The sequence below is a fragment of the Kryptolebias marmoratus genome, linkage group LG10 (assembly GCF_001649575.2).
Source record: "Kryptolebias marmoratus isolate JLee-2015 linkage group LG10, ASM164957v2, whole genome shotgun sequence".
Taxonomy (NCBI): domain Eukaryota; kingdom Metazoa; phylum Chordata; class Actinopteri; order Cyprinodontiformes; family Rivulidae; genus Kryptolebias; species Kryptolebias marmoratus.
Window position 1 is genome coordinate 15,238,050 of NC_051439.1, and position 22,709 is coordinate 15,260,758.

The window sequence follows — 22,709 nt, forward strand, 5'->3', positions numbered from 1 at the left end:
TTTAAGTTGTAAATTCATCAAATAAATACTCGCAAATTAGTAACTACAGTTTGTTATTTTACCCCAAGTCCAATGGAAAAATTGACAGGGTCTTGAAATATTTTTTTCTTGCCATTGCTGTACTCTCCAGGAAGATGCAAATATTTTTGAGAATCAAACAAACCTCTTTGCCTAAAGCCCTTCACGGTCTGGTGATGTTTTAACATCTTAACAGCAAGTTAAAACTTTGAAAAACTGAAAAACTTTTTTTGGGGGGCAACAAATTAAGATGCCAGAGGAAACAAAGGCGCACACAAACAAACTTTGCAAATAACTTTGCATAAAAGAAAACTTCAAAACATTTCAAAGTTCCTATTTTTTTTATTCAAGATAAAACAACAAAATACATGTAAAGCTAAAGAAAGACGCATCAGGTCATACAGTATGTACAAGTACTTGAGAATGTTATCGCAATGAATATTTAACAATGTGGGTAAAGAATACATAGCTTGTTCTTAAAAGAAAAAAAAATAAAACCTCTAAAAATCACAGATGAAATTGCCTCCAAGAAAATTTTCTTTCCAAAATTCAAATACTATGTACAATATTCTGCATCTAGGTGAAATCCAGTGGAATGTAACAACACTAAATACAGATAAAAAACTAATTGGGTTAAAACACTGGCAGAACTGCGAGATGTGGAAGGGATCTGCATAATTTTAACTGTACACATCAACAACATTTCTAAGAATGTTCTGATATAAAGCAAAAAAACAACAGATAGTCTGAAGTAAATCGTCAGTATGGACTTGGGGTTTTACAACGAAACTATTATCTTAAAACACTTTCCATAAAAGAGAGAGAGAAAAAAAAAATCAAATATATCTGAATTTATATGGAAAGATTTCCTGCAATTACCTGCCTTGTCACCAAACAGAATCCTTCTCATCTGACCTGAGCTTAAAGCATCAGAAACCAACTGATGTCAGCAGGCTGCGGCATTAAAAACATCACATTTCATCGGTGAAAACCTTCTGCCTTCTGTGAACATCACCGTTTAAAAAACAAACAACTAACCATCCACATAAGGACTACATAAAAGTTGCATCTCCTCCAGCACTAAAACACATTTTTTGGGGAGACAACCTGAGCTGTCAATGTGTGACAAAGTTCCAGAGTAATCAATTAGGATGGGGGTGAAGTTGAGAGGTCAGTAGGGCTTTGTGGTGTTGTTGTAGACCGGATAATCTCTGTCGTCCAGTGTGGAGAAGGCGGCGTTGCTGATCGGCACGTGCTGAGCAGACTTCTTTTTCTTCAGTAGGCAGTATCCCAGGACGCCGAGGAGAATGAGGATACCCACACCCAGAACAATGGCTATTGCAATGGTTCCTGTCCAACACATAAATGTTACATGGTTACAAATCTGTAAAACGGATTACTATTTAAAACAAAGCTCTGTGATTAACTGGAAAAATGTGCTGAATAAGCTTTAACTTTTGAACCACATATGCATGTTGCTCACCACATTGCATGTCAAAGTTTTAACAGGATCTTTTAGTGGTCACAGTATGTTTTAGGGATGACTAAGTTACCACCACGCCAGCTTTTAGCTCAATATCTGAAAAACTGACCGAGTTATAGTTACTTGTATTCAATTAGCTGTAGTAGCAATCTTAAATAAGGTTTCCAAAAGTTAATCAGTTGTAGATGTACATCTAATGATTATTTTCCAAGTGTTTCAGTAAGCCTGTCCACTGGTTCATGAGCTAAAGCTAAATTTTCTAGTGAATTACATTCAGGTGGCTAAAAAATAGATGATAAAACTTATACTTGATTTTCACGATAGTTATTTTTGACATTGCACAAGGATAGAAACTCAATATCTTGAATATACACAATATATTGCCCAGCCTTAATTTAAAGAAATGAAAATCTACACTTTTTGAAATTGTACTAATTAGTATAATCACGTCCTAAATAATTGTAAAAAGTGATTAAAAGAAAAGATGGTATAACCATACTTCTCATTTAGTTTTTTGGAGCCTGCTGATGGGATGAAATTCTATATTTAAAATAATTTCTTGATACTATGACATTTGTTCTGCAAATACACTGAAAATATAGCTATTTGTTGCATTTTAAAAGAACATTCAAACAGTCTGCAGCAGATCTGTGGTCAGTGTCGCGGTCTTGTAACCCTGAGGTTCAAGCCCAAGTTGTGGCAGGAAGGGCGCCCAGTGTAAAACAATTGCCAAATCGTTCGTGCAAGTTTGCTCGCTGTGGCAACCTCCGAAGAAGGGTGCAGCCGAAAGAACTTACATATTCAAACATTTCTGGAAATAGAGGTTGTAAATGTCACGACACAGTGAAGTAGCACATTTAGCTGACTTCTCTTTAGTTAGTAATATGTATGTTGGTCCAATTCAAGTCTGTAAAGGTTTAGATAGAAGAACAAAAGATAAATAATATACCTATGTCGTTCTCATCCCCTTCTCTTTTTTCAGGATCCACCTTTCTTGCAAATACGTCTGTACCTGGAAAAGAAATTAACATCCAAAAAGACAAAAATAAATAAGATTAAACGTAAATACACTTGAAGTTTGACATTTGATAAAGTCATAAATGTGACTTAAATACAAACATAACTCAAGATTCTTTGCAAATTAAAAAAAAGAAAGAAAAAAGTGTCTGTTAACCTACTTTGTACACCCTTGCAAATTTTTTGACAGGAAGCTTCAGAGTCGAATCGGTTTTCGTTTCCCTCACAGCCACCATAATTGAAACTGTTGCAGACCTGGCTCATGGGGTCGTAGTACCACTTAGTCTGGCTGTCCCTGCAGGTGCCTGTGTCGGGATGCTCAGTGCAGCGAACTGGAACGAATGCACAGTAAATACACGCAAGCAGAAAGAGATTTGCGTTACAACAAAATCTGGAATGAAAATCAGACCAGCGGACAAAAATCAATAGCAGCAATGTAAGACTTGAAGTTTAAAATCACCTTTGTTTTCATCCACTGGAATCTGGGTCAGCACCCTGAACTTGTTCTCCACTGATAAGCACACAAGACATAATTTGTGTTAGCATGTCTTTCATAAAAACACACAGTCAGCTTGCTATTATGATTGTGTTCATTTAATCAGTCGAATGAAAATAAAGTGTAGTTTGTGGGATTGGCCCTTACAATCAGCGCAGTTGTTCTCATCCGACTTATCGCTGCACTGCGGGGTGTCGTCGCACTCCAGTCCAGGACTCAAACAGCAGCCATTATCACAGGTGAACTGCTCTATGGAGCACGGGCCGCCACACTGTTCCCCTTCTACACACAAACATGGAGATAATAATCAGTTGGGGCCGTCTTGTAATTATATAAATATCAGCGCATCTGTTACAGAGTGGAACAAATGTAGCCACGTTAATCCGGTTCCTCCTACCAATAAACTCACAGAGACTTAGCAGCAAAACCCAAAGCTCCACTTTGCAAAGCTTTAAAACCAACTTCATTCCACTGCTTATGTGCCTGGCAATAGTTTCTCTTTTCGGTTTACGATAATTCAAACAAAATGAATCTTTTGGAATTACATTTACAATAAATATTTAAAAAATTGCTTCACATTTTGGCGAAGTCTATATGTGATCAGAGAGTAACTACAATGTACCTACAATCAAGACAGAGTATCACTCAGATGCAGTGGCGGGCCATGCATTTTACAGCAAGGCCTTCAGTAGTGCTCCGATCTTATTATGCTAAAATGCAGTATAAAGAACTGTTGCATTAGCCAGAAACAAACCCAGGGTACAAAAAGCATCAATAATAACCTCATCAAATTTAAATTTTGGAAAATAGCAAGATTTTACTCAAAAAAAAAAGCCTAACTATTTGTAAACAAAATCCATCCTCCTTTCTTTCCTCGGGAAGAGTTCAATTACTCTGTCCTACAGATTCTTCTTGTGTTTCAGTTCCACCTAGAAGTCTTTTTCTATCACCATCAAATCTGCCACCAAATCCATTTCTTCTCCTCCTTCAGTCATTGTGGGTTGACTAAACAGCTTTTAAAGGCAACACAACTGTCTTTTTGCTCATGCAGCTCGTTACAAATGCAGTTTGCTAGCTCTGGCTAGTACATTCTCTGACTGTCCAATCAAAGGGTGTGAATACGCTGACGTTACCATGCGCCTGCTAGAGAGCCTTGGTGTCGCCAACTCAAAGTCTGATCGGCTGAAGCAACAATTTAAATGATGCTCATTTTATGCTACAGGACCCGCAGAACTGATTGTGAAGGCCTCCAGGAAGATTTCTTTGACCCTGGCAACAAATAATGGCTGAAATGTGATAGGTTATATATAATTACACTTCTGGAAGCAGCAGAACGAGAGGTAAAAGCTATGAAAGGTAGCAGACAGACTATTTGGAATCATTTAATAAGTATTCATGGACAACATAAATAACATCAGACATTTAGAGACAGCCTTTCAGGCCCTGATGCCACACCACTGCTCAAATGACATTTTGTGGTTATTTAATAAAAATAGACACTATTAAAGGGTTCATTTTGGTTGTCGGTCTCTGTGTTGTCTGCAAACCTCTCAAAACGCAGTTTGACAGGATGCAAGTTGAAACAATAAAAACGTCTGCATATTCACAAAATACCATATCACTCCTGCATGAACAGGGCTTAAACAAACCTGCCGTGATCAAAAACCATAAAACTCTTTACGTCACACCCAAATATTATAATTCCTACATTTAAATATGCACATCTACTGAACTAATTTGAATTTTTATTGCCAGCGGATGTACAAGAATGTTATTTTAACCTTACAGGCACCAGAGACCAAATGCAAACAGTCAAAAAACATTTGGATTAAGGCAAGCAACAATAGGTTGTTATTGTGTAAAATGCAGGGTTTCCATCACCCAATGACAGAGTTTACCTACCTGAAGTAACGGGTGGCAGAAGTCTAGTAGATTTTCCTGAAAGAAAAATATTAAAAATTAAATACATAAAAATTAGCTGTTTGCTGCATACATTTATAACACAAATATACACTAAGAATCCTTTAGGTCCTGTGACATTAACCAAGAGCTGCTGTAATAAGATGACATATGCAATATAAAGGACATCAAAATGTTCTGGTTTCTTACTAGAATGAATCGCCTACAATTCCCAAATTTCTTTACAAAATGTCCCTCTCCAAAAAGCTGGGAGAGGGGCAACAAAAGGCTGTAAAAGTGCTTTGACTAATAAACAGCAGGAGGAGCACTTTGTAACTAATCAGGTCAGTAAGAGGAGATGCTTCACAGTGGTAAACATGGATCTGTCCCAACTCGTTGCTCAAATTCCAAATTACCTTGTTTATCTTTTAAATAAGGTACAATTATTTAGTTTAAACATTTGATATGTTTACAATGATCCACTGTGAATAAAATATGGGATTCAGAGATCTAAAAATCATAGCAATGTTTTTATTCACACAAAAAACCCATAGAAACACAGAGCAGATACCGATGTCAGCGCAGGCTTTGATGCACTCGTCTTTGTTGAGGTAGTTGTTGAGATTCCCCCTGCAGCCACCAAAAGTGAACTCCTCACAGCTTCCGGAGGCAGCGTTGAAATGCCAGCGAGGGAAAGCACCACGGCATGGTCCAGTTTTCATTGGAACCATGCAGTGGTCTGGTGGGACACAAAAACAAATCTGAGCATCAAAATAAACAAACAAAAGCTGGTTAACTAACAACTTAGCTGGATCAACATCTTAGACTTGAGATTAAACATACTTTATCAAGCTTGAATCTGCTGATGCACTCAAGTCATCTTAATGCAATTTATTTGTGACTTTAAAGAGGAAATAAATCTAAATAAATCATAAGTGAAGATAAAACCTGAAACCTGGAAAATCTCAACAATTTCCAGTATGTTTAATAGATGGCATGATTGCAGACTCGCTTGTCTGAAACTTAAACCAGCTCGTCTAACCTTTAATAGCTCTCATTGTCTTTTTGAGGTTTGAAACTTCTCTAATTTTGTCACATCTGGCTTGTGAGCATTTATGAAACCGTTTAGCAGACAAAGAGCGACGAGAAAAAAAGAAATGGCACATTTTATAAAACCACACACGCGTCAGAAAAGCTTGTTGCGGTGAATGTTTGACATTCAACGCAAGAGCTCGAGTCTGGGACCATTTTCATTTCACAAAAGTGCCGGCACAACAAATTATTTAAGGAAGTCTGAGCTACTTCTTATTTTGAAGTTATGTTACCATCATGCTTTTCATCTGTGGGTTGATCTTTGTGACATTCATCGGAGTTTATTCTACTCAAAGGACACTGGTGACACTTCTCAAGTCTTACGTTGTTAATGGATGACAGAGGGAAGTTTAAAGTCTTCTCTGGTGCTCAAATAGCAAACACAAACAAAAACATATCATTCTATTTTTTTTTAAGAAACACTTTAAATTACTTCTATTCAGTTCCGACTGCGACAACGACTCAAGTCTTGTCTGTATTATGCAACCTGAAACCAGACAGACAGGTTTTGTTGAGTTGGGGGGAGGAGGAGAAACGGTATCAGGAAAGCCGTAAAAACAAGGTGACTGTACAACTCTTTTTGTTTTCCAAACATAAGTGTTTCAAAGGAAGTGACTTGGATACTTCACACTTATTTAAGGCTAAAAATGGCAACTGACCAACTGCTATCCCCTGACCAAGAACTGGTTCTGTCCCCCCACCCCTTTTGTTGTCACATTTTTCTCTGTTTTTTAATTATCACCGGCTAAATCAGCTGAGCGTGTCACGACTGGTTTGATTCCAACGAGCGAACGTGGGATTCATTCATCCTTCAGCTCGAATGAACGCGAAACGTAAGAGGAGCTGAGCAAGCTGCTTTATCTCCAGGCAGATGGAAAACTCTTAACCTGATATCTTCAAGAGGAAATTTTTTAAAGAGCGCGGCGTGTTGTTTACAAAAAGAAAAAAAAAAAAAAAAAAAAAGACTGTGGGGTGTTATCCCAACGTACCCACAGGAAATTTCCAGAGTTTCAGCACAAAACTGAGAAAATTTGAACACAAGCCCAAATATAAGTCAGCGAAGTGCAGCAGATGATGACTCATTACAACTGAAACTAGAATATTTTTCTGCTGAATGTCCCTCCGGGGGTTTATTCGCTTAAAAGATACGAACAAAATAATGTTCGACAACTGTAAGATGTAATTTACTCCCTCTGAATACATGTTGAAGACACTCACTCTCAGACTGCTCAGGGGTGAGGACCAGGATTGTAATCGTGGTGCTGTCTGTCTGATCTTTGGCGTCTTTTACAGTCAGCTGGAACTTGTACTTCCCAGATGTCAGATTGGAAACAATAATCTGGTCTTTAAAATTGGTTTTCTACCATAGAAGAAAAAAACAAAAACAACAACAATGAAAAGACAAATGAAACCCAAACCCTTATGTCAGAGGATATTCTGTCAGGAAAGACCAGGTTTGCATAACTGATGCGTTTCTCACCTCAATCACAGCAAAAGGATAGTGTGTGAGCATTTCCCATTTAAACTCTGTAATTTCTTTGTCATCCCTGCTCTGTACGCCGTTCAGTGTCACACTTTCTCGAGGCTGGACCACCAGGTCGGGGCCTGCTTCAGCCACTGGTGGACTGTCGGATGAATCTGTTGGGCAAGAGATTACGAACTTAAAAACAAATCTCAAGTAAATGCAGTCGAAACACCACAAGACAAATATGCTGAGGAGGAACCAGAAACCTTTGTTGCTATCAGCAACATCCTTCCCTGACATGTGTGGACATGCCAAACTGAAGGTTTCTGCTCCAAGTTAGTTGCCTCACATGTCGTCACAAACTGTTTTAGCAGTTTAAAAAAAAAAAAACAAAACAGAAAAATAAGGAATTTAAGCTCTTTGAAAATTATTTCAATCAGACTCGTTTAGACTGAAACAAAAAAATCAATGAGTGTAACGTTTTCAAAGCAAAATCTTACCAAATTCTTTAAATTCGAACCAAAAATAAAAAAAAGCGATTGATTGAAATGCACAAGCCACAAGGGCACAAATAGAGAAAAAAAAAAACAGCCTAAATTAAAGCCCTTAGTTTTATACTAAGATCATTTATGTTGAGAAACGAAGACGTTAGACCCATTTTGGTCAAACCCTGAATATATTTTGTCACTTCAGGCAGTATTGCGATATCTCACACCATCTGTTAACGTTCAGGGCATGTGTCGTGAATGATTTGTCAGCAACGTCCACATCAAATTTTAGCTCAAAATCAGTAAAATTCAAAGCGCTACAGCCATTCTTAAACATCAGTTGGCTGTGGCGGCCATCTTAAATTGGACTGACACTAAACATTAATCAGTTATCGATACTTGGAGAGTTTAATTCAACTCTGTTTGGTGATTCATGAGAAATTTTGCCGACAAGCGCGCACACACGGACAGAGGAAAAACATCAATTATTTTTTAAATCAATTTATGTCTGCTTTTTTTTTTTAATGACAGCTACAGCATAGATGTGACGACTTTAAATTTGATGTGATTTTTCCAAATCCACTCTTCCCTTCACTTGCTGTTTAAGGACAGACAGACGTCTGTTTCCTGAACAGCTAACCATACAATTTTTTTTTTTTTTTTACAAATTTGCTACAGTTCCTGTGGCTAAAGACTGGATACATGTCGTTTGATATTTATTTTATTCTCACAGGCCGGTTCACGTCTGGTCTGTCTGCTCCAATCTACTGACTGATAATCCATCTTTTAATCACAGCTGGATTTTTTTTTTATACAGAAAAACATCTGCTGTTGGACACAGCAGGCTGTTCCTGCATTTGATGAGCTCCAGAGTAAACAAACAAACAAAACAAAAAAAGTGATGTATTGTGTCCATGGGGCAGAATAAGACTGTTGGAGCTGCCTGCAGTTCTGATCTCTGCAGACAGGGCGTCCTGAGAAATCTGCCAAAAGAACTGTAAATATGAAAAACACACAGAACAAGACAATATACAGCAAGCTAAGTCATTCGCATTATTTATTAGGAGGGACTCTTTTTTTTTTTAGCCAATGTTTGCCCTCATGGACCAGCTGAGTCTGGTCCTAAATGGAGGTAGAAGCTAATTGATGACATACAAAGGCAAATGATTGCATTTTAATTTGAAGGAGCTTGAGTCTTACTTGGGACAGGCTGCACGGCAATGTGCTCGTAAAGTTTATCCGAGACGTGGTTGGTGTAGCCCTGCTTTCTGACGAAGCGGCAGACGTATTTCTGCTTGTAGAGACAGTCGAACAGGAAGCAGGACTTGACGTCATCCTCCTCGGTTCCCTTCTCCATCAAGGCGACGTTGCACCTGGGGTTCTTGCAGCAGGCCGCCACGCAGTCCCTGGTCCGCTCCAGCTTCGGCGCGGACAGGAACGTGGCCCCGTCCTTCACGGACTCGTCGGTGTCCAGGACGAAGTTGTCCTTACCGTTCCGGAAGCGAGAGAAGCAGTCCGTGTCCTGGCCCGAGGTGGACTGGGACAGCAGGAGCAGGAGAGCGAGCGCTCCCGATTCAATTAACACATTCATGATAAGCGTCCTGTGAAGGTTTGTCTTCTTTCGCCTAAATAAAACACAGACGTCACCCAAAAAAAAAAAAAAAAAAACCTCGGAAGAAGTGTTACAAAACAAGCCGTTCAGATCTCTAAGAGAGATAAAAAAAATATACAACCAGCTTCCGTCCTCCGTCCACCTCTTACTACATCGAAGGCACAACTAAAATACCGAGTTCCTGCTGTTCCCCTCCGCACACTGTCCCAGCGTTTCCACCGAAATCTGAACGGAAGTCAGCCACCGCGAAACTATGAGGTCGACAAACACCTACACAGACCGAGACATTTCTCAGGTGAGTCACCTGAGTAAAATACAGGAAGTGAATTTCCACTCCTCGTGCCACTCCCTGCTGTATGACTGCAGCTCCCAACAACAACAACCGAATCCAGCAGCGGATAGCTCCGGATAGGATCAATGTTTGAAAACGACTCAGTGAATAAGAAGAAATATGTTCAGAAACACAAATAAAACTGAAACAAACATCACTGAAATGCTATGAATTTAAACCAACATGTAGGAAGACTACAAAATCAAAATTTCTCATGAATCATTGAGAGCCATTAAAAAATGTTAAAAAATCAAGACATTAGAAAAAACTAAGAGAATGATTGATAGATAGATAGATAGATAGATAGATAGATAGATAGATAGATAGATAGATAGATAGATAGATAGATAGATAGATAGATAGATAAAAATGAAATTGTAAAAAATGGAAGAAACACACAAGTTAAAGACATAATTCAAGCAATTATCTGTCTTAAAATCCTTAAAAATATCCTTTTAACCATCTACTATCTTCTACTTTTTGTTCAACCAAGAGCCTGACTATATATATATATATATATATACTGCAGAAAAGTATTTTGCGTGTGTGATTTGCAAATAGCTGCAAAAATTATTAAGAAATTATCCAGGCATTTTTTAACGTATAATGCTTGTTTTAAAAAAATGATAAAATAATTGTTAAAATATATTATTTTTTAAATTCTGCAGTTTACTTATATTGAATGTTTGTGTACAGATGTACAGATATTTTCAATGTGAAACTGGCATGAATGGTGACTTTTTAGCTTTGTGAAAATTAATCCACAAGGTGGCAGCACGACCCCACTAACAGCTGAAGCTGGCACAGTGGATTTTTTATTTGTAAGACCAGCTTTTTGGGTAATTTTCTCCAAAATGCAATGCAGTCATTAACTTGTTGTGTAAATAACCCAAACCTGTCTTCATGACTGCGGTGGCACATTCTGCACATTCGCAGAGTGAAACATCGAGCTACAGCCTGAGATGAGTCACCTAACCACAGGTGAACAGACAGCTGCAGAGAAGCAGGAAGTGGGCCACTCGTGGTGACATGTTTAGAAGAATTATGCTAATTTATAACTGTAACCAAACTGAGTCAGTGCTAAATTTCAAAACCAACAAATGGGTTAACCTCAGCTTTGTGACAGTAACAGTTTACACACTTTAATCATATGGGAGGTGAGCTTATTTACTGCTCCTCCTTTCTACTTCCCCTCCTTTGTAATGAGTTACCAGGACAAATTGTGAGAAGACCAAACACAGATCTTGACTTTTTAGCCACCCCCGCCACCCTTTTTTTATAGCCAGCCTGACGATGCAAGCAGCACGGGATAGGATGAATGAGTTTCCTTGCTTAGAAAGGTGAGCAGCTCAAAGCACTCAATAATTCAGTGTTTGTAACAGACGGTGCATCAGTGGGTGAACATGGGTGGCTACGACTGATGGATGGGTCCTGCCAAAACGACAAAAAAAACAATCCCATTATTCATATCGTAATCGGATCTGTGAAAACTCTGGAGCCTGTTGTCCCTGTTGTATCACCTGCAATAACTCGGCATCAACAACTGTGAATTTTTAACTCTGTAGTCATGTGCTCGTGTTGATGTTTGACTTCAAATTCTTTGACAGTTTCAGGAATTCTCTTCTACACCCATGAGTGCTTCTCTCCTCTTCATCCATTATGTAGGAGTGTGTAACTGAGGATGCCAGTTGGACCTCAAAGGTTTATTAGGCTGATAAAGGCTGCCGTATAAACGACAAAGAAACTACCACATTAGAGGAACCCTGGCTCACCTTTTAGGGGGACCCAACTAGGTGTTCCTAAGCACCAGTGCCTTTAGGATGTTGAAACCTTTGGACTTTTAGGGCAATAAAACACTTTTGAAAGAGAGGGAAAAAAGTGGGATGCTCTCACACAGGCTTTTATGATCCATGTGCAATGATCTGTGAGGAAAAGAACAAAAGTGCAAATGGATTCTTTTACATTTTATGATCTCAACCAGATCCATCTATTTTAAACCAGACTGATAATCCCTAGATGACTGCCCTTTCGCCCTTTCTCCTCTTTTTTTTATTGCTGTAATTGACCTATGCTCTTCCAGCTGCCATAAGACAGAGGAAAAGAAAGAACAATTACACACCCAGTGAAGTGCGTGCACATACACACACACACAGAGTCATATCTCATTACCATTCTCCTGATAGTGCAGCCAGTGGGTGTTGCAAGAGGAGGAGGAGGAAATGAGAGGAAGACAGTGAGCTTTGCAGAGAGGGAGCCAGAGGGAAGGAGGAGGAGGACAGGCAGGGAACCAGAACTGGCGTTAAAGAGACAGAGAGCACCAAAATTTGAGAACAGGAGATACGCGTGGGAGCAGCAGCACCTCAGAAAAGCAAAAAAAGAGTTATAAACAGACAGAGGAGGGGAGTCTGCACTGTGTGTGTGTGTGATCCGGATCAGTGTGCCTCCACGGTTCCCTCGAGGCCGTGGCAGCCATGGCGTCAGATCCCAGCACCCAGTCCAGGGTGATGTTCCAGGCGCAGGACAAGACAGAAGAGCCGGCGCATCGTAAGCTGGGCAAGCTGACAGTGAAGTACAACCGCAAGGACCTGCAGAGGAGGCTGGATATCGAGGAGTGGATCGACGGGCAGCTGCACCTGCTGTTTGACTGCGAGGTAGGACAGCACTGACACACGCTTGATGTACACTGCCTGAGCAGGAGGTGAGAGAATAGGGGGCACTAAACTGCTTATAGCTGCCTACTGTGGATTATCTATCATGTATGAGAGATTACAGCGACATAAATGAGAAACTGGTAGGAGGCATGACTGCAGTTTGTGGCACAGAAGCCCTCATGTGTCATCAGTTTGACTGCAGTGTCAGCTCTGTGTGTGCTGTCGTCTTCAAACATGGCGATAAGAATATTCTGCCAACACTTTGATTGAAGTAATCAATAGGAATTTACATTACAATCTCAATAAAACACCTAAAATCCCATTATTAATGCATGACTATCATTGCATGACTCAGCATCATTTAATTAGTTTGATATAAAGCTGTGTGATTTAGATGATTGAAACAAACCAAAGCAGCACAAGAACCCAATTATTCCTTTGTGAAACTGATCATTTAATACAGCATTGTCTGTTTATATGGCGGCATCTGCAAACATATTCACACAGTTGCATAGCTTTGCATGACAGACATACTACGACTGCTTCATATATCAGAGCGTAAATAATGCTGATTGATTTTGACATAAACAGTTTTGCATAACTGAACATAACTTTAGAACATTTTATGAACATACATAGGTTGTAAAGTGTCTAATTAAATGGTCAGATTTTGTAAAATGTTACTGTTTGTTCCAGAAAATACATCAGTCAGTTTGAACACACAACAATATTCACTTTGTAACTCCGGTCCTGTGCTGTGGGATACAATCCAATTATGTCAGAGGCTCCATATTGACTTGCTTGGCGTTCTCTGATGGGAAACCATGGCAACAGATGTCTGATCGCCCACGTGAGGCGCCTTGGCACCGTGGAATTAGGGGTGTCTGTTAAGGAGCAGGAGCGTCCTCATGACGATGCAGATCGGATGACAAGATTGCCTCTGTTTCAGCTCGCGGAAGGCAGAAACTAAGTGATTCACGTTTTATTTTCAAGTCACAAGCAGACTCTTGGCTTTAGATGGCTTGCAGCCACCTTCCTGCTCGGCATCCCCTTATTCCACTGCCAAAGGAGCCCCATGCATATGGCTTACACTACTGTTGAGTGTGAGAATCACTCTGACTGGCTGGTTGGCAAGTAAAGAAGCTTTTCTTTCTCTAAAAAACTGAATAGTCTGAATTAAGTGTTGCTAGTTTAAGCTTAAACCATCATAGTCACAGTTGCATAAAATATTTTAAAAGCTTTTAAGTATTATTACAAAGGCGATAATAATAAGCATGCTTAGCAAGCACAAAATTGGCTGTAACTCAGGCAATTTTACAGAAATTGAGCTAAAATTGGGTGATGCTGGGAGTAAAATAAATCATATCACTGTAGAATGCATCCACACAAAAACAGTTCTGTCTTCTTTTCTGACACTTACAGTCATCTCATACACTGAGTGTATTTTATACAGCTTAAATAGAGGAACTATGTTTATATGATGGATAAAACCTCAGTGTGATCGATTGGGTAACAAGTTATTGCAAAATTATTACAGATTCTTGTCTCTACATCTTGATAACACCTCCCATGAGTCAGAGTATCCTTGCCATATTAAAATCAGCTCCTAACTTTCCACCTGGGATAAACCAGCTATTTGCATGAGCCACTTGTGTGTGACAGGCTGTGGCTCGTCCACGTGCGCCGGGTGGCGTAATGAATTTTGCATGGGGCTCGGGGGAAGGTTACTCTGTTGGTTTTCAGAGTCTTCCGCGTGGAAGCATTTACCATCAGTCCCTTGTGTCACCGCCTGAATTATTTAGCTGCATCTCTAATTCATACAAGTGCTGCCTGGAGTCTGGAGTAGACCCCTTCATTGCACACTTCACACCTGTGATAAAATATACAAAAGCAGAGAAAAAGAGTTTGCACTTTATAAAAAATAAAAGCTAAGAGCATCATCTGTGCCTTTGTGCTGTAAGTAAGCCCAGATCAGTCTTTTCTCTAAACATACTGTGTTTATTGAAATAAGTAGATATGGGACAAAAGGTCAGTTTATTCAAGACTTGACATCCACTCAGAGGAATTTAAAGTAATCCAATCAAGTATGTCACATTGTTTTTCAGATAACTTGGACTTTGAGCCTTACCATTTCTCCCTCTGAGTAGGTATGGAATATTTTTGATAAGCTGACAGCTCCGTCTGGCAGGAAAAGGGAGGGTCTGATAAGTTAAACACACACCAGCATCTTTTCATAGCACACAAATTTTTCCGGGGCACGGTTTCCTCAAAAATGGCCTAAACACAGGCAGAAACATGTGTGTGAGGAGAGTGTTTTAATAGGTTTCTGAATCATAACCCAGTGGATTTTGTTACTTCCTTATTGACTGCAGGAAGTTTAACTAAAACTGGTTCAAACCGTGCTTACACACCCACAATAAAGCACTATTAGATCAATAAACTTTAATTTTGTTGGAGTTCAAAAAGCCTAATCTCACAGACCCACACAACAAGTTAAAAAATAACCAAACTCTGGTAATCTTTCAGTGTTCTACATGTAGAGCCAGTGATTACTTTTAGAAAGTTTAATTAAAATTTATCCAGTGGTTTGAGGGATGGTTCAGTAATGCTGAAAACCGTGACGGTGGACAGCATGAAATCCTGTAACGTAGAGGAAGGTTCATGATTTATAGTTAAAGAAAGTCTTTGACATTTATCATCCGCTGCCATGAGAGACAGGCGATCACGTAATCGCCTGTGCTCTTGTGCGGACTAGTTTGCCCACCTGTTAGCAAAATATTTTATAAATCAGTCAACAGACTTAAATGAAACTCTCAGAAGGAAATCATCAATGTGAAAATGGAGGTAATAACTTTAGGTTTAATTCTTATATTTTTATTTTATTACAAAATGTTGGTGAATTTTAACTGTTCAAAAAGTAACCATTTATATCGACGAACCACTTGTTAATATTTACAGTGAAATACCAACAGTGTAAATGAATAGTAGAATGTTTTGACTAAGTATGAAAAATTAAACACTAATCTTATGAACACAAAAACTTCTGAACCAGTCTAGTCATGTATAGAATACACACATACTTAAAAAAAAACAAAAGGACAACCCAACGATGCCCACAGCACAGAAACCACCAGCCCGGACCAAAGGTTCAGCCTTAGATTTATCCTGCACACTTCAGCAGAATCACAGAGAGCCCGGCCTGGCAGTATGTATCAATTAGAGGGAGCACAAGGGACTCTGAAGAGGGCCCATCTATTTCGCCACTCAGCACTTCCACATTGATTACCTCTCCGCTCGCGTAGAGAGCTGTGCAGGCCCAGTCGTCTTCAGACAAGAAAATCCCCCATCCGGAAAATATTCCCTCTGAAAAAAGAGGCCACACTTGTCAAATGTGAGTGTGCTCCTGCTGACTTCAGATATCTCCAGGAGGCTGCTGATTAGCACTCCTCGTTCTCCCTGAAAGTGTAGTGGGAGTGTATTACAAGCTTATGATATGAATTGATTACTTCTTTGTTTTTGCCTTTGATGAAGGGAGACTTTGTTATGTACACTGAGTTAGCAAATAAGCTTTAAATGTCCTGTTGATCGGTTAAATGAATTAAAAGTTTTGTAGGATTTTTATATTCAAATCTGTCCATGGGTTTGTATCCTTTTTTTTTTTGCCCACTACTGAAGGAAAAGGTGGAGCGATAATGTTTTTGCTGGCATTGTTGTGTCTTTGTGTTCTTTTGTCTGAATGAAACTCAGAAAGTAATCATTGGATCTATAACTGATTAACTTTTAGTCAATCCCCAGCTAAGCAATCTTAGCAAACCCATAAATGGCTATAACTCAGTCAGTTTTACATATATCCAGCTAAAATTTGGTGTGGTAGTAGTTAGCCATCAACCCCAACTCGTACTGTGAGGACTACATGTTGTGCAATGTTTTTACTTAAAAATATTGGCATTGACTGCTGGTGTCAACCCTGTCTGTTCGAAAACATCTCATGAACCAATGAACAGATTAATTAACCTCTCAATAAGCCATCTGTAAAATCTGATGTTAAAGGAAAACAATGTCCATCTACAGCCTTGCTGCTTCAGTGCTCACCAATCACATCCTTTTAATGAGAAATAAACAGAAACACAAACCAGCACTATTACACCTGAGGCATTAGCAACCAAAAACAAGGTTTGTGTGTTTTTAACACACAAATTCAAATAGATATGTGCTGCGTGCTCATGCCTTTGCCTAACTGTGCTCAGTGGTGTGGAAATTTTAACAACAGCCAGTGAAATGATGGCAAAGTGCCATTTTAGTTTATTCATTCATTTTCCACACCCACTTTATTGTGGTCAGAGTTGTTGGACGGGCAGGAGCCAAGCGAGGCCACCGATTCATTCACAGACAAATATTCATAAGACAATCATGAACTCTGACACTGAATTTAGGTCATGTTAAACTCGCCAATTACCCATTGTATGTGGTTTTTGACTGGTGGAAGAAAACAAACACAGAAAGGCCCTAACTAAGATTTCATGTTCCCTGCCATCATTATATTGCAGGATAAAAGTTGCAGGAACCATAAAAGCATACAAAAACACAATGTGGGTAACATTAACTTTTATTTCCTTCTAATCTCACAGGAGGAAGAGATCCCAGAGTTAGAAATTGACATAGATGAGCTCCTGGAACTGCCGGACGAAGGGCAAAGAACTCGACTGCAGGTACAATTTAATCATTTGACGTGTTTTAACTCTTCCATCTCTAGTTAAGCTCATTCACAGGTTTACATGTGGTTTAAAGGTATTTTTTCTTTGCGCTAAAAAGGACACTTTTCACTTTTTGTTGTCTGATCAACTTAATTTCATCATGCAAATGAGTTCTGCAGTGATGTCATTAAATAAAGGGAGTGGAAGAAAAACTGTTTCCTTTGGGAGAGAATAATTGTCAGGTGTAGATTGTTGACTTTGTGACATTGCAAACACTTTACATACTAAGATATAAAGTAAACTTAAGGGAAATGAAAATTCAAAAAGACATTTGTACATTTTTTGTATACAATTGTATCATTCTTATCAACAGCTCTGTAACTTAATTATATTTGTGAAATATCTTCAGAAACATTCAGATCTACCTTTCATGTAATCATTTAATTCAGAATTATTTATTTCAGTTACTGTTTGAATTTTATGACTTTCACTTTGTTCTTGTAATTGTTCTGTGTTCTTTCTACACTTATTGTGACCATCAGGAATCTATTGTTATTTTTAATAAATACAGATGGATTATCAATTAAAGTGAACTTTAACTTGAACTAATGAGTCATTTTCTGTTTTTCTTTGTCAGGAGTTGTTGCAGGAATGTGGAAAGCCAAAAGAGGTGAGATGGAAAAAAGAAGATATCTTACATTACTATAGAATAAAACCACCAATCTTTATAAAACTGGGGTAAAATATTATAGCTTGTTTGTTGTAAAATGCGTATTATCCAGTTAAAGTTACATAAAGATTTAAATTTCTTCTCTCAATCTTCCCCATAGGATTTTATCAACGGGCTGCTCTACAGGATAAAAGGTCTACGTAAAATGTCAGGCCCCTTGAAGAAATAATTATAGGTCAAATTAGGAATCAAGACAACGTGGAGCCTCTCATCCAACCGTCTCCCACACGTTAACCATTTGAATGCCTGTATGTGAAGACGGCACATCAATGGGACTTTATTTTGGCCTCTCTCCCTTTCTGGGTCAGAATGGATTTAATCCCTCCCGCCCCACCCCCCTTTAGGAGCTCTTCAAGAATTTTACCTCCCATTAACATACTAATAATGTACAATTGAAAAAAATGTCATAACTTTACTCAGATGGACTCTTTTTTGTGTAAGAGTGTACATTTTCAGTTTCTTATTTATGTACATACGCATATTGTTCAGGTAACAGTGTTGTTGGAATAAAATGGAACATTTTCAAAACATGGCTGCTCATGAATTGAACAAAGTGATGAAGTATTATTTCACATATACAAATAATATATGAATTACTCCCAACCCAAACTACTCTATTATCACAGCTGCTCTTCACTATCTCTCACAGCCCTTTGTCTGGACACAACTGAAAGAAATTCCCAGAATGCAACATTCTGTCTTTTTGGCATAAATTTTTCAACAGAGTGATGGAAACAATGGAAGCGTTGACATGTCAAGTGTAGGAGTAAACACACTGAAATCAGCCGCAGGATGTTCCATTAAGCGTGCATCCATTATCCTCTTCCATTTCCTCTCTGTGGTGGTGGGTTGGTGTGAGTGACATGGCCAGAAAAAGGCAAACATGGCAACAGCCTCCATACGAACCTTAATGGATCAAGCCCCCAGGAGGAGAGTGTAATTATGGTTTCCCCTCAGTTAGCTGGACAATAATGTACGCTGATGAAACTGCACTCTGGTCCTCTCGCAGTCATGCACTGGGGGACTTTTTGTTGAGGGCTCCATTACGGTAATTTGTAGAACTCTACTCCATATATTCTTCTCTTGTCTGACACAGGAGCCATCTCTACAGAAAGACTTAACTTACAGACAAGATCTGCCAGACTGAGTATTGTTATATTTCATTTAAAAAAAAAAGGACTTTTTAGTTAAAAATAGAACACAAAGGTGTGACAGTACCAAATAGTTCTGCTTCATTTATAATTAAACCACACATAAGGACACAAAAATGTCACAATAACAGCCAAACATAGACTAGAAGAATGACAACATAAAGTAAACAAAGGCCTCAGTGATCCTTTTATACTGACTCATTCTTCAGTTTGGAACTGACAATAGTGTGGGAGAGTATATCAACTCAGAAGAGCTCAAGATCTGTCTGCTTTGTGTTGTAAAAAGTTAAAAATAATCAAGCGATGATGAGAGCAAAGTACACTTAGGATGAGGCTTTGCTGCCATTAAAAGTAGGGCACCTAACAAAAAAATATGCTTGTTCACTTTGACAGCTCTAAACTGTTTTGTCTGCAGCAGCTTTGTTCTTTTTTATTGGAATATCATCACTAACAGTTTCTACAATTATTACTTCTTACATTTTCTGAATATTCCACAAAACCTAGGGTTCAAATATTACCCATATTGTACCTTACTTATGTAAAGGTCATGTCTATTTTTAGCCCCTGCTTTCCTAGAGAAGTATTCCTTTAATACATTTCATTTATATCAGCCTCAGCAGGTACCACAAGCAGGAACACCATTTCCTGTTAATGCAAGTAGATGTGTCATGTCAGGCTCTGGCTTATAGATAATACAGTAGGTAGTGTTTAAATTTTCTAAGATGCTATTTTAGTTGCGGTAACCCGTCACTTGAGAGTAAAGATTGAATCTTACAGTCTTGATGGGTCACAGTTTGATAAGGCAAACAGCTCTATAATCACGTCTTCCTCTTCTTTTTTGGGGCAGTGTAGTTAGTGGTACGATGCTCCATCCTGTCATATTTATCATGGCCTTCCCTGGGGAGACAATAGAGCATGGATTGATAATTCATCACGCTAAATACTTCATATTCATGCTGCTTAACAGTATGGTAGCAGCCTGTGCACATTTATCTGGGTCATGGTATGCATTCCAAATCATCCTTCTTGGGTAGAATAAAGATTTCCATGCAAAGCACTACTTTGAGTCATGACCAGAATCTTACTGTATTTATGATTATTAATGTAGTTAATGCTACCGGAAGCAGCGTTTGCAGTACAGGTCTCCATCACAGGTGTGACATCGAACGGTGGCGTCTTGGTTACAGATGCAGCACCATGGAAGCTCTTCGTCATCACTGTCTGATGGCTGATGTGCAACAGCAGCTGATGGTGTCTTGCTCTTTGGTGCAGAAGCTGCAGTCTTTAGAGCACATCAAATAAAAAAAGGTTTATATGTTATGCACTCAAAAACCTCAAAACAATCACAAACTTGTCTGTTGTTTAGTACTGTTTTTTTAGAGCTCTTCTTTTTCTCAGTGTTCTTCGGGCCGCTCTGTTCTACAGGTATGTTGTATCCACTGGCTTCATCGAGTGCAGCTTCTTCTGAGAGCTGGAACCGAAAGAATTAGAACGTCAGAACTTGTCTGTCATTGAAATCACGAATGATGAAAATGGCTGAATAGCAGCCTCTTGTGGCCACCATGACAGCTCTAAAATAATAAAATAATTCACCCCAGCTCCTAAAGGAGTAACAGATTTATTGCTAACAAATACATATCATTTAAAGTACAGTACTAGCTCTGCCTTTTTTTTTTCATATTCCTGACCTGTTTCAGCACTCTCCTCACAGCTTCTTCCTCAGTCTCCTCTTCACTGTCAGGTTGTTGGAAATCCTCTGCCGTAACTAAATGTGCAATACAAAAAGTGGCAAGCATATCAACCCTTCTGTCAAAGCCAGAATTTTATTATCTGGATTCCTGGCATAAATCTATAGATGATATTTAAGATTGGTGAGCCAATAGTTCTAAGCACCTTTATTTGGGTCCTGCCCCTTTAACTGTGCCAGCCTTTTAGCCATGTCGAGGATCTGATCCTGGGTATGGTGCTCATTTCTCAGCTCCTTCATGGCTTCCTCGAGCAGATGGTCTTTCTCTGCCTCCAGCTGTTTGACTGCTCCCTGGTTGTCCTCTAAGTTCTCATCTAATGCGGCCCCCTCCCCTTTGTTAAGATCATTCAGATCTATATCTGTAAATATAGTTTTTGCTATTTTTAGGAATGCAATAAATCCTACATATTCAGATAGAGTATGACTGTTACATAACTGCATCATTACTTGAAGATTGAGATTTGTGAGGAAGTAACAACTTACTGCTTTCTGGATTTGATTGCTGGTTGTCAATGGCAACTTCCTCTGTCATCTGACTTAACAAATCATTGGCTTGTTCAGTCTGAGTCCGGCTGTCAGGAGGTTGGTGCACCTGCACACATTAGCACTTATACATATAAGAAATTACAACTATTTTGACTCATTTTTTTTCTTCTTAAATAACATCCAATACTTGAAACTCTGAATGAGAGCTATATTGTGAGGTCTGAAGGCTTACAAATAAGTAGCAAGGGAACTCACAGGAGGAGGAGCTTGAGATTGTGGTGGCAGACCCCGTAGAGCTGCCAGTCGATCCTCCAGTTCAGCTGAAGAAGGCACTGGCTGGCTGGGACCTTTAAGAGCAGCAAGGCATGACTCGATCTCCTTCTCAGAAGGGATAGACTCTGGAGAAATTATAAAGGTTGTCATTGGCTTTTTGAAAGAAAGAGAGTAAATTATTATTGCATTTGACAGATCTGATCAAAAATGATAGCTGCTCAAAATTTTTATTTCATTACTGGGTTTAGTGTCTTCCTTTAGCTTTTGAAGTCTCTCAGCTATAGCTTGGTCTTCTTTACTCAGGCCTTTAGTTGGTAGAAGGCCCGCTTTGCTGTTTCTGCTTCCTCCATGTACAAGCGGTTGTGTTGACTGCCCTTGTTGTTTGGCCTCTTGTGCAGCAACCCGTCTGTGAAAAAAAAAGAACTTTAGACATTGGAAAACTTCCGTGCTGATAATGAGCCTTTTATTATTTTTGCCAGCTACGATCATATACTAACTTTTTGTAATTTTCAGGAGGGGACCATCTTCCAGCACTGTTTGGAGATTCCCCCCTAACAATAAAAATGAAAGAAGTTGCGGAGATGATCACGGTATTTAGGAGTTCAGTGTGTGTGAGTGTGTGATGATAGGGGGGCGTTGTTACCTTGTCAGATTACCATGGCATTGTTTGCAGACCTGCTGGGTGTTGCCACAGCGAGGCACCACAGCACTGAAAGTCAAACAGCTGGAGCAGAAGGCGCGTCCGCAGCTCTTACAGCCCAGCTATGAGGACATTACAACGTAAACTTAACAATATACATCTCTTTCAATGGACGTATACAAATGTAGACAAAGAAAAACCATACCTCCTTCTTGAAGAGACTAAACTTTGATGCACAACAATAACAACGGTTGTCCATGCCGTCACGTGTAGAGTCATACAAACGATAAGGTTACAGCTTACGTTTCTCTACTTTGTGAAGAAAAACACTCAGTAAGCTATATTTTCCGAGTTAGCTATCAATTTACAGGCTGGCAACGCTTCCATTATCAAAACAGGAAGTAATGCGGAAGTGGAGCGTGACGTCAGCTCGACC

The 22,709-nt window shown here is 39.1% G+C and overlaps 3 protein-coding genes across 6 annotated transcripts; 1 reads left to right on the forward strand and 2 right to left on the reverse strand.

Moving 5' to 3' along the window:
• Positions 1-340: 340 nt before the first annotated feature.
• Positions 341-9,824, reverse strand: spint1a (serine peptidase inhibitor, Kunitz type 1 a). The gene is made up of 10 exons (XM_017418449.3): positions 9,159-9,824; positions 7,486-7,643; positions 7,224-7,365; positions 5,485-5,652; positions 4,917-4,952; positions 3,162-3,296; positions 2,979-3,029; positions 2,680-2,850; positions 2,451-2,513; positions 341-1,368 (listed from the first exon to the last, which is right to left on the reverse strand). Exons 1-10 carry the CDS (start codon positions 9,547-9,549, stop codon positions 1,190-1,192), a joined length of 1,494 nt encoding a protein of 497 aa, XP_017273938.1. The 5' UTR covers positions 9,550-9,824; the 3' UTR covers positions 341-1,189.
• On the forward strand, positions 9,751-18,218 carry zgc:162989 (uncharacterized protein LOC100037351 homolog). 3 transcript variants are annotated; one of them, XM_017419152.3, is made up of 5 exons: positions 9,751-9,865; positions 11,509-12,552; positions 17,181-17,261; positions 17,884-17,916; positions 18,077-18,218. In XM_017419152.3, exons 2-5 carry the CDS (start codon positions 12,373-12,375, stop codon positions 18,143-18,145), a joined length of 363 nt encoding a protein of 120 aa, XP_017274641.1. In that variant the 5' UTR covers positions 9,751-9,865; positions 11,509-12,372; the 3' UTR covers positions 18,146-18,218. The 3 variants fall into 3 exon arrangements, with proteins under 3 accessions (XP_017274641.1, XP_017274634.1, XP_037833727.1); XM_017419145.3 differs by lacking the exon at positions 18,077-18,218 and having other exon boundaries at positions 17,884-18,012; XM_037977799.1 differs by lacking the exons at positions 9,751-9,865; positions 18,077-18,218 and adding an exon at positions 10,851-11,241 and having other exon boundaries at positions 17,884-18,012.
• A 201-nt stretch (positions 18,219-18,419) lies between these two features.
• zfyve19 (zinc finger, FYVE domain containing 19) lies at positions 18,420-22,688 on the reverse strand. 2 transcript variants are annotated; one of them, XM_017419126.3, is made up of 11 exons: positions 22,479-22,687; positions 22,277-22,395; positions 22,131-22,184; positions 21,873-22,039; positions 21,616-21,758; positions 21,358-21,466; positions 21,021-21,233; positions 20,816-20,892; positions 20,497-20,598; positions 20,246-20,409; positions 18,420-20,024 (listed from the first exon to the last, which is right to left on the reverse strand). In XM_017419126.3, the coding sequence occupies exons 1-11, from the start codon at positions 22,530-22,532 to the stop codon at positions 19,946-19,948; spliced, it is 1,281 nt and encodes a 426-aa protein (XP_017274615.1). In that variant the 5' UTR covers positions 22,533-22,687; the 3' UTR covers positions 18,420-19,945. The 2 variants fall into 2 exon arrangements, with proteins under 2 accessions (XP_017274615.1, XP_017274623.1); XM_017419134.3 differs by lacking the exon at positions 21,021-21,233 and having other exon boundaries at positions 22,479-22,688.
• Positions 22,689-22,709: the final 21 nt, after the last annotated feature.